The following is a 12,030-nucleotide window of genomic DNA, read 5'->3' on the forward strand; positions in this document are numbered from 1 at the left end:
CATACAGTGTTGCAGCCGTCTCGTCGCATGGAGGTTCGCGCGAGGGAGAGAGAGTTGGCAAACTAGCACGCCACGCGCTCCCCCCACGTGGCGGGCTTTCATTGGGCGGTGAATATATATGATTTATGCATGAATATCACCAACTATTCAAGCAGCAAGATTTATACCTTTGGAGTCTTGAATTTTCGTTTTCATTTCTTATGGAATCTTGATTCTGATCGATTATTTTAAGAAAAATAAAACCCAATATTGAACAATGTTACTATTTGACTCTAAAAATCGATCGTACAATAGCAGAAAATCCAATCAAGCTTCAAAATTATCTGCTTCCCCCTCCCACTACCTGCAAATTTCGCAGTTTCGTGCTGACGTTGGCATGGCGGCGAAGCAAATGGAACAAGTGCAGAAGAAATTGACGATGTTGAATTACCCGAGAGCCAATGCACCGGCGCAGTCACTCCTCTTTGCCGGCATGGAACGCTACGCCCTTCTCGAATGGCTCTTTCTCTTTTTCAAGTAGCGATACTTCGCCTATTTGGATTTTATCATTGTTCGAATAATTGAATGAACAATTACATAAAGCTGCTCTCTACGATGATTAACCGAGAAAGATGGTGAAGGAGCATAAACTGTAGAGCGGAAACGTACCTTGATCCATAATGAATTGAAAGGTGGAATTGCTTTGCAGCGGCTATGGATCTTCCAAACGATCAGAGACGTCCTTCACAGTAGTCTGCCGAGAGAATACATAGATTTCGAACTGACGACTGGGGACCATAACCCTAGTTTATATTTATATTAAATATAAACCCTTTTATTTTCTATTCGGTCTCTCATTCACTTATTTTCATAACAATTAAATACACTTTTAACTCAAACCTTAATCTTTATTGAATCACTGGACAATTGAAAGATCTATACACATACACCCCAAAATTCCAACAACTATGCCATCATTTTGTTTCAATTTCGATGATGGATATTTTGCAGATTACTGGGTGATAATTCTCCATTTTCGCAGCAGAATCTACAGGGAGATGCTGTGGATCGAGATGAAGAGACCTCCAGGATACACTGTAAATCCCCTTTTTTCTTTGTTCCATTTTTCAGCATTGTTATTGAAGGCCACCCTTTTTATTTTAAAGTTTTCTTTTTCTTTTTATTTTGAGAATAATTTGGTGTAGGCTTTGTCTGCATTGTGTTCAGATTGACAACTTGACAGAATTTTTATATGTGCTGCAATATCTGCAGCTGTTGGTGTATATTTTGATTATAATTTTGAATGGAACATGTAAATTATACTTCAACTACATTTCTTTTCATTTTGTTTTGTTTCTGTATTGCAGATTTGACAGAGATTGCAAAGTTTTTGGGTGTTACCACTACTATTGACACTAGAGCCATCCAATTGAGTTCGAATTACGTAAAGTTCATTTTCTAAGTCTTTGTTAAGTCCTATTTCTTCAAGTCCCCAAAAGCCCCATCCATTGTACACTGTTTAACCACAACGCTACAACTACAATGATTGTTCAGTTTATGTTTATTTTATTTCTGCATTTGTGCATTTGGGTGAATGGAAAAGAGAAAATATATTGATGAAGCATTCCCTTAGCTACTTACAAACCAACTATTTATGCTCAAAATTTAAATTCTCCAGTCTCGTGTTCTATTTGTTATAAATATGTGAAATTACAATAAACAAGTGTTTCTTCTTTCGTTTTTGTGTTCTCTTCAACTGACATTGAAATAATTTTACTGGCATGGGTTGCCTGGCTATGAAGTTTTCAACTTTCAATTGCTTCTAAAAATGTTTAGGATAGATGCATGCTATCTATACATATTTCTAGCTAGTGATAACTTTTATTGCAGGGTCGAGGAAGTTACGAAGATCGTACTGAAATGTTGCGTCTTATTGTGGATCTTGTGGAGGCAAGCATCTATGCTGATAATCCCGAGTGGAGGTGTTTATGTCTAGATTCCATGTTGTCATTATGAGTATATTCTTTTTTTTTTAAATGATCATTAGATGGTATATTTATCCTGCTAATGTTTAGTGTCGTCATTTTGTTCAGTGTAGATGAGCAAGTAGCTAAAGATATTCAGCTTATCGATGCTATAGCTGAGAAACAAGCTCAAATTTTCTCTGAAGAATGCAAGTTGTTTCCAGCAGATGTGCAGATCCAATCAATATATCCACTGTAAGAAGTAATTATTTTCTAGATTAGTGTCATAACCCTTCGTTTCACTCTTTTCAGATTCCCTTTGTTGCTAATAAGAAGTAATACTGGTTTGAATTCCATTTAGCCTTTTAGAAATGAATCTACTTTGTTGGTCGTACTTATTAATATGCTGTTGCTTCTGGAATGATTGGCATTCTTCTTACTCGTCTTCTTATTATAAATTGTTTATGTTAGCAAAGTATTATTATCTACCTGGGGTTTTCATTATCAGACTTGGACTCGGTGTTTTCCATTTATCTTATGTTCCCTAAATCAAACACTACTTGTAGGGCAGATATATCTGATTTGGAGAAACAACTTTCAGATCAAACAAACAGACTTCTAAACCTTCAAGAGATGGTTGATGATCTAGCTTCTAAGGTGCTTATCAAGTTTCTATACTCTAATTTCATTAACAATGCAAGCTTCATTTGATTTTGGCATTAGCTTCATCTCTTTTCTCTGCATCAATATTATCATTTTGTATGGGGTTACCCTCTGTAGCATCCATATAATCCAGATGAAGATTACATGGACGCTGAAGCAAAACTACGGGAACATCTGGAATCTTTCCTTGAAACTGCTAGATAGCTCAACACCATTTACACCAAGGTTTTGTTTTTCATTAATCTTCTCTGAGTTGCCTCTTGGTGTACTGCTCAATGATCAATTTTGTACTATTAATCTGTTTACATCCCTATTTATGTTTGTAAACTTGATATAACTATTTTACTATCTGCATGAAATACGTCCTTGGACACATATGATGGAGGTTCCTCAACTTCATGGTTTTGGACCCGCTGCAAATAGATTGTTGGAGGCATACAAAATGCTTTTGAAGGTACCTAATACAAATATAATTGTATCCCACAAAGCAAAGTTTCTCATAGCTTACAAATTTAAAATTTCAGTGGTTGTCACAATTTATGATTTCTCTTTTGGGACAGTTGAAAAACTTTGGCTTAGTACTAGTAGTTTATGAGTCCAAGTTTGCCAGTTTTTAGATTTACAACCTCAACTTTTAGATATCCTGAGAAACATGTTTGATGGGTGAGCCCAGTCAGATTTCAGATGCTGGAATTTAAATCGCAAATAAATAAAAACATTTAAGATGGGGATCATAAGCTAGTATATTAAGTATTAACCCTTAAACTTTAATGTGTGAAATATTTAAAGGCATACTTGTCTCTTTATTGTGACAGTTCTTGGGAAACTTGAAGAACCTTCGAGATTCACATGCAGCAGTAGCTGTTGGATCATCTGAAACAGTTGCCGGTGATCCATCTTCAGTAATGAGAATAATTTCAGAGTGTGAAACTGCACTGGCGTTCCTGAATACAGATCTTGGAATCCTGTCTGCATCCATTGCTCGTGAGAAGGGCGAAGATGCGTCTTCGTAAATTTAGATAGGAGTTGTTGGTCAATGCTTTAATGTGTATCTCATTCTTTAGTTCATTGTGTGTTATGGTACTCTCTCTCTCTCTCTCATTGTATTGTATTGTGTTGTGTTGGGAAACTTAATCAATTAGTCCCTTGTAACATACTGAATTATGATATCTACATTGACTAGCTAGAGCTATGAATTGAATTGAAAATTTATGGCTAAGCTGCATTATTTGATAGTATCTCATAGTACTCCATAAAGCTTCCTTCTTCATTGTAAATCAAGAGCATAGAATATTTTATATTGGTCTAATAATATTATCACACCAAGTACATTGTTCCATCACTAAAGAGTTACAAATTGAATAATCTTGGTAGTGTAGAGCTTTTGAGACATTATAACCATTTTCTACCAATTAGAATACACCCTTAAGGAGTTACAAGTTGAGTAATATTGGTTGACTTTAGAGACATTATAACCATTTCTATGAATTCAAGAGTAACAAATTGAATAATATTGGAGTTGAGCCATGTGGCCCATTTAAAGAAGTAGACCACATGCCTCTTAATGCGGAGAGCACCGCGCCAGGCTGGCTTCACATAGCAGCGTTAAACTTCCCGCTCTCTGCAGTGGAAGGATTATGGACCGGTGCTATTCAGCCCGGTAAAGTTGAGTTGGTTGGCCCAATTGAACTTTCACCTTTTTTCCAAAATATATTAATAACTACCTTTCCTAATTTGATGTCCTTTCGATTTTTTCTGAATAAATAAACACTACTCCATTTTTAACAGTGTATGCCCTAATCCACTCGACAATCTTAGAATTTCGACGTCCCTGGATTTGAAATTTCTCCAAATTAAATGCACAGTCTGTCAATTGAGGCAATCATATCATAACTCATATTTATGTGATAACCCTATCATTTTATGGGTCAAAAGTATCATTTTTACTAAAAATGATATTTATACACGATAAAATGATATTTTTTCAGCATGCATAAAATGATACTTTTATTCCATAAAATGATATTTTGTTCCATAAAATGATATTTTTCGTCCATAAAATGAGGGTTATTAGGTTATCACCATAAATATGGGTTATGATATGATCACATCCCTATATATATATATATATATATATATATATATATATATATATTAACTTAGAGTTATGATCAATGCCGAACCCTTCTTAAAAACCGAACTAGAGACCAAATTAGGACCCTCCATCTTCTTAATCTTGTGTTTAGAATTAATTTACCATTATTTTATTATTTTATCCCTAAAAAACTTGTTGAAGGGTATTTTGGAAAATCATTTATTCACAAACATAAAATACTAAAATATGTGTTTCCTCAATTTTTCTCTCAATTCTTCGATCGCCGATCTCTTATTCAATCTTCATCGATCTCCTTCTCGCAATCACCTTCATCTTCATCCATCTCCTTCTCGCAATCACCTTCATCTTCATCAATCTCCTTCTTGCAATCACCTTCAATCTTCATTGATCTCCATCGCATGACAATTGTGTTGCCTCAATTCACGATCGCCGGACAATGGCCTCAATCGCGATCTGCTTCAATCGCGACCTGCCTCAGTTTTCGCAATCTTCTAAATCTCATTGATAAGGCTAATTTCATGCATCGGTTATGTGGTGAAAAATCACCTTTTTACTGGGTCTAACACAAGTTTTAAGCCAGGTATGTGAAGGAATCACTAGGTCTAGGAAGAGCTGAAGGCAACGGACCAGCGAAGAAAAGCGAAGGAAAGTGAGCAGAATTAAAGAGAAAAATGGCTGGACGAAGAGAGTCAAAACCTGAGGGTAACGAAGACTAATCACACCCTGCTGGACCCACTTCCACGCCTATATAAAGAGGAGCATGCAGCACACGAAACATACATGATTTGCTCTCAGCTCACACACTCACACACACTTGGGAAAAGGGGGATTCTGGGGTAGTTAGAGGTTTCATCTTCGGAGAAAGTTAGTGGTAACACCGTCCTCACGAAGGGCGAAGATACAATCAGTTTACATTCAGTTTTTACACTGTTATTTCGTCGAACTTCAACGTTTCTGAAGTCGAGTGGTTGTTTGCTACTTACCGTTGTCTATGCATTTCGTTTACGTCATGATGGTGTTTATTTTGTGTTGAATTACGTTGATTATGTGTTTTGAGGTTTATTTCAGAAGTTAAATGTTATGCTCTGTTTGGATGTTTCTGTGCTTGATCTGGGAAATAGGTTGTGGATTTGTGATGTTGTTGTTAATATGTGGTGAATCAGCGAATCTGTAGTTATGGATATAATTTTGGAAGAAGTTTGTTTCGGATGCTTGGATCTGGAGTGGATTTAGCATCCGGAGTGTGGATCTGAAAAGGGGAAACCAAGTTTTGCATGGATTTTGAACTTTCTGCTTTCTTTTTACTTTACTTCGTCTAGTAGCCGTAGATCTGCTTTAGTTTTAATTGTTTTTTCGATTTCGTCGCCTTAATTTCTGTTGCTTCGCTTTGAATTACGTTCTCACTCTGTTTTACTGGAAGTTTCATGCTATTTGTTGGAGAAGATGATGTCGCTGTTAGTTAGTTGACATACTTGGATTTTACATGGTTTTAGAGGGTGGTTATGTATGAATTTGATCATATTTTGTCTATTATTGGACGTGTTTATATCTACTTCTCTATTATGTTGGTATGTTGACCATTTTGTTAAGAATGTGTAGAAAAAGGTACCAAATATGTGGATGTGCAGCAGCTTTGGTTTGAGACAATATTTATTGGAGATTTTGAAGTCCAATCAGCCCCTAATGCATACCAATCTCTTCGTCTTCGAAAGAGCTTCGCGTGGGTATCTCGCACGCCTCAATCGGAGTTCGGTAGAAGAAGTTATGGCCGTTATACGATCACTGCGCTGTCCAGAAATTCCCACCCGGCCGGGTGGCGTAATTATGCCTGCGAGATTCCAGAGAGTACCAAAGAAGTCCCACCCGGCCGGGTGAATTTCCAGTGGATTAATTCCACCCGGCCGGGTCCGTCATTTTGGCGTTTTTTAGAGCTGAAACGCAATTTTTTGAAGAGAAAATAAGAAGGAAGAATTAGGTCAATTCTATTCATTCTCGACAAGCGACAAAACACACGCTCTCTCTTTGTGAAGAACTCTTGGAAGAAGATTGAAGATTCAAGCTTCAATTCCTCCGCCAATTGCGATTCGCATCATGATTTCCACTGTTTTTCCTTGTTTCTATTTGTTTTCTACCATGAACATGAGTAGCTAAACATCTTTTATGTAGAATTCTTGGTGAAGATGCATTGATTTATAGTTTTAATCCAATTGACTTCGTTTTTATCTTGCTCTTGCAATTGTTTGAATTATTCTTGTGCTTTTTCCTAACAATTGCTTGATCACCAATTGGGAGTGTAGGGTTTCTTAGAATAATCGGGAGATGAAATATTTAACCTTGAAAGAAGAATTATTCACACCTTAATTCAATAAAACTCGGGAGAGTTGAGGTTTTGAGTGAGATCTTTAATCTAATCGAACTATTAGGAGTTAGGTCTAAGAATTAGAAGGGGACTTCAATTATTACACCTAATCTACGGATTTCTCACCTCGGGAGGGGGTTTAATCTATATTTGTGATTGATTCAACAATTCTGGAGACTTTAAATGGTAAATCGGTTTCAATTGGGTTAGGCTATGAGTTGTGCATCGGATCCTTGAATTCTGCATATTTCTCTATCATTTTCTACAACTTGCTTAATTGTTTTCTTGTTTAAGTGCTTATTTTAATCTCTGATTTTATATGCTTTTAGTAGTTGTTAGTTTAAAACCAAAATTCTCGATCGTCTGGATAGTAGTTGAAATTGGTTCGTGGTACTTAGGTTTACACTTAATTGTCTCTGTGGGATACGATATACTCTTGCTTGCTATTTGCTACAATAACCCTGTACACTTGCGGGTATTATTTGGGTAAAATAAAGTTGAGTCAAGTTTTTGGCGCCGTTGCCGGGGACAATTTTTGTGTTAAATAGCTTGATATCGTGATAATAATCAAGATTACTACTTCAGACATTACTGCTTTATTTTTCTTTTAATTTTTCGAGTTCTCACATTTGTGTTTCTTGTTCAGGTGTATGCACACACGTTCTAAAGGCTTGCCTCTAGAACCTTTCGACTCTGAGATCGAAGCATCGAACCGGAAGAGGAACGCATATAGGAGACTCACAAAGAAGATTCAAGCTTCTTCGCCAAACCGCGTAGGAGCATCTTCAGATCGGAGGGACCTCTCACCTATTCGATCACCAGTTCAGGATCATATTCAGCTTGATCCCGATTCTCCTATTCTGATGGAGCACGAAGAAGGGAACAACAACGGAGGCAACAATGGCCCACCACCCCCTCCTCCCACCAATGCTGAGCTTCTACGACAGCTGGAGGAATTGCGCCGACAGGTTAATCGTGAACCAGCTGTGCCGGTGCAGAATCAATATGTATACCACGGAGTGGCAAACCCAACCGTCTTCAACAATATTGACGCCAACAACTTTGAGCTGAAACCAGGACTGATCCAGATGGCGGAAAACAATGCTTTTAGGGGCAAATCCTCAGATGACCCTAACAAGCATATTACCAAGTTCATTCAGATCTGCAACACGACGAAAATGAATGGAGTGACAGATGATCAGATCCGATTGAGACTGTTTCCTTTTTCTTTGGAAGATGCAGCAAAGGATTGGCTCGAGAGTTTGACACCGGGGTCCATTAGAACATGGGACCAGATGGTCCACAAATTCCTGGAGAAGTTCTATCCCCCTAGTGAGGCTATTAAGAGGCAACACGAGATCATTGCCTTTCAGATGATTCCTACGGAGACTATCAGAGATGCATGGGGGAGATTCAAAGCCTTGCTGAAGAGGTGTCCCAATCATGGTCTGTCCCCAACAGTGCAAGTCATTACATTCTTCAAGGGATGTATACCTGAAGCACAACGGGAGTTAAATCTTAGCGCGGGAGGTAATCTTCTCAAGAAAGGAGAGGAGGAGGCGATGAGAGTGATTGAAGAGCTTGCATCCAGTGATGAAGGATGGAGCAACGAAAGGAGTAAGGTGCATAGGGTGGCTTATACCACAGATCATGATACAATGAGCACCTTATCCGACAAGCTGGATGCCTTAACCATGAAGTTCGACTGCATGGCGATGGGGCAACCGTCTCAAGAGCCCCAAGGAAGTATGGAGGATGTGAATTATGTGCAATAGGGGGGTAACATGTATTACAATAACCCACGCCCGAACTTTAATGGGGGAGGATACAACCAATATGGGAACAAGGGGCATCCCAATCTCTCTTATGGGAACCACAATAATGCTCTGCAGCCTCCTCCGGGACTCACAGTTTCTGATGGGATGATGAACGACCCCAAGAAGATGACCACGGAGGACATACTCAAGTCCTTCATGCTACAATCTAATAAGGTCATGGAGCAGAACAATCAAAGGATGGAGAAGGTCGAGGCGGATGTACAGGGAATGACCACTCATTTGAAGAACATTGATATTCAGATCAGCCAGATTTCCCAGACTGTGAGCACTCTTACGCAACCGGGAAAATTCCCTTCTACCACTATCATCAATCCCAAGGACTGCAAAGCTATACATCTGAGGAGTGGAACAAACTACGAGGGACCTTCAATGCCATCCGAGAATGAGGGTAGAGTAGCAGAAAAGAGAGCTGAAGAGGAGGAATTGGTCAAAGAAGATGAGACAGTGCAAATTTCTACTCCACCTAAGGAGAACACGACTATACCTTCACCCACACCACCTACAGCTCATACTCCAGCTGAAGTGAGGATCCCTTATCCTCAACGTGTTCAGAAGAAGAAGACAGATGCTCAGTTCTCGAGGTTCTTAGACATCTTCAGGAAGGTGAACTTGAATATCCCATTGGTGGAGGCACTTCAAGAAATGCCTACATATGCAAAGTTCCTAAAAGATGTGCTCTCCAAGAAGAAGAAGTGGACTGACTATGAGACGGTGAACATATCTGAAAACTGTAGTGCCATAATTCAGAAAAAGCTACCGGCCAAGCTTAAAGATCCTGGGAGTTTCAACATCTCATGCGTCATTGGAAATGACAGACAGACAAAGGCACTTTGTGATCTGGGGGCGAGCATAAATTTGATGCCATTATCATTTTTCAGAAAGATGAAGATCGACACTCTCAAGCCGACTACAATCACACTGCAGATGGCAGATAGAACCATCACCTATCCTAAAGGAATTGTTGAGGACGTTCTTGTGAAGGTACACGACTTCATATTTCCCGTCGATTTTGTAGTGTTGGATATGGAAGAAGACGTGAATGTACCGCTTATCCTGGGGCGTCCATTCCTTGCAACGGGAAAAGCATTGATAGATATAGCGAGGGGAGAGCTCACTCTTCATATGGGCAACAAACGCCACATCTTATCTATCTACAATGCTATGAAGAGTCGTGAGGAAGAGGAACTGGTTACGAAGAAGGAGTGCAAAGCTGTGCATGTTGTAGAAGTCCAAAAGGCACAAGAAATTGAGTCCACATTTGGGGATTTTTCTTTGCCGCAGTGGATGTTTGGTTCATGTGGTGGATCAATTTCTAAAGAAAAGGCTGCATCGAATTCTAAAGTGAAAGAGAAGAAAACAAAAGCTGAAAATTCACCCGAAGTGGAAACCAAAATTTCTGATGGAGCTCTGAAGAATACTTGGTGGAAGAAGAGATTGGCGAGATCCTATGCTTCCAAGATTGACAGAAAAGCCAACACCACCATTTATGGCGTGACATGATGCAGCTCATGGAGGACGTCGAGCCAACGACGATAACCAAAGGCACTGTAGGGGAGGTAACCCCTAGTAGGTAACTTTTAATTTTATCGTTTTAGTTTGTTTTTGGTGTGTTTTGTGTTGCTTGCATACCATGTAAGTCTCCCTTCTCCACCAACTTTTCAAACTTATTCTTTGCATAGCTTTGAATAAGTTTGGGGGGATGATATGGTGGATAGGGATACTAACGAGGTACTTATCTTATTGCTTTAGATTGATTAGTTGTCTTTTGTTGCTTTTTATTTTGTTTTAGGATAGAATTGTTTTGTTTGGTTGTGATTGATTGAAAATTTTGAGGCTTGAATTGAAAAAAAAATTTGGTTTCTTGGGGTAAAGACTAGTTGTTAATGATAAAAACATCATCCATCTTTTAAGCTATCATGGTCTTTGACTTAAGAGTTTGAGTAATAGGTGCATAAGTAATGAATTGCTTGTTTGCCTTGATTCATGCTATTACCCGAGTGAGATTTGAGCCAAAACTTCTTTTTTGTGTGATTTTTTTATCATATGCTTGTTGTTGTTTCTAGAACTTGCTCCTAATCATATTAAATCTACATAGTGAATGTGAATTTAGGAGATGACGTTAGGCATTCTTTGTTCTCCCCTTCACAAGTGTATATACTTTTGTCTTAATCCCTAGTTAGCCCTCCTAGCCTAAAAAGTGTCACAATGTCAAATATTTGTTAAGTCACCATCAAGAGTGATAAGCCTACAAACTTGGAAGCACATATGGGGCGTTGTAAAAAAAAAAAAATTATAATGGAGGTATAAGCTAGACGAAGTCTAGTTTAATTTCCTCAACCCAAATTGCGTGGCAGTAGCCAACCCAAAAATAATCCCGAGTCTTTGAACATGTTTACTTGCGCATTCATCTCTGTGGGATCGATCCCTACTTCCCTGTGCTAATTTTAGTATATGTGGTTGAGGGTTTTGAAGAGGTATTCTGTGTGTCCGACGACCGAGATCTTCCAACGTTCCGTGAGTTCCTAGACCCCGTGCTCTAGTGGATTCGCTGGACCCAGGAAGCTTGATATTCCTTACAAGTCACACAAAACACCCACTTCAAATGGCGCCGTTGCCGGGGATGGATGGTGTTAATTGTTTATGCGTTTGAGGATTTGGTGTAAATAGTTTAATTTCTGTTATTTTGTTTTTCTTGACAGTTTATGAACACGGGCTTCCATTCTGGAAGTTGGGCTAGTTCATCTGGGTCAGGAAACGCCCGATACAAGTGGCAAGTCAAGGAGTCTACGTCCACTGTCACTACCAGATCAGGGTTAAGGACAGTAGACCCATTCCCGTTCGAATCAGAAAGTGAGAAGGAGTGGGACTCGTTAGGAGAAGAAGACCTGAAGTCGTCCACAGAAACAGAGCCTTCCGAGACTGAGGAAGAGGAGGACGTGAATATGGCACATTTAGTGGATCCCGATCCGGAGATAGGTCACTCACCGCGCATCTGGACGGTGAATCCGCCCATGCCATAGTCTCAAACCCGCGTCGGAGGTCTATCGATATTAAGACAAATGTGCTTGGGGTTTTGCCTACATTCTCTGGACGAAGGAATGAGTGTCCTTA

At 39.1% G+C, this 12,030-nt stretch overlaps 1 protein-coding gene and 1 pseudogene across 1 annotated transcript; both read left to right on the top strand.

Moving 5' to 3' along the window:
- The first annotated feature begins 376 nt into the window (after nucleotides 1-376).
- LOC125224362 lies at nucleotides 377-3,807 on the top strand (annotated as a pseudogene).
- Nucleotides 3,808-8,865: 5,058 nt separating this feature from the next.
- On the top strand, nucleotides 8,866-10,419 carry LOC125220757. The gene has a single exon (XM_048122901.1). It carries the CDS (start codon nucleotides 8,866-8,868, stop codon nucleotides 10,417-10,419), a length of 1,554 nt encoding a protein of 517 aa, XP_047978858.1.
- The last annotated feature ends 1,611 nt before the right edge of the window (nucleotides 10,420-12,030 follow it).

The sequence above is a fragment of the Salvia hispanica genome, chromosome 4 (genome assembly GCF_023119035.1).
Source record: "Salvia hispanica cultivar TCC Black 2014 chromosome 4, UniMelb_Shisp_WGS_1.0, whole genome shotgun sequence".
In the NCBI taxonomy this organism is placed as follows: domain Eukaryota; kingdom Viridiplantae; phylum Streptophyta; class Magnoliopsida; order Lamiales; family Lamiaceae; genus Salvia; species Salvia hispanica.

Coding starts and splice junctions, on each gene's coding strand:
- LOC125220757 (XM_048122901.1), top strand. CDS start 8,866: ATGTATTACAATAACCCACGCCCGAACTTTAATGGGGGAGGATACAAC.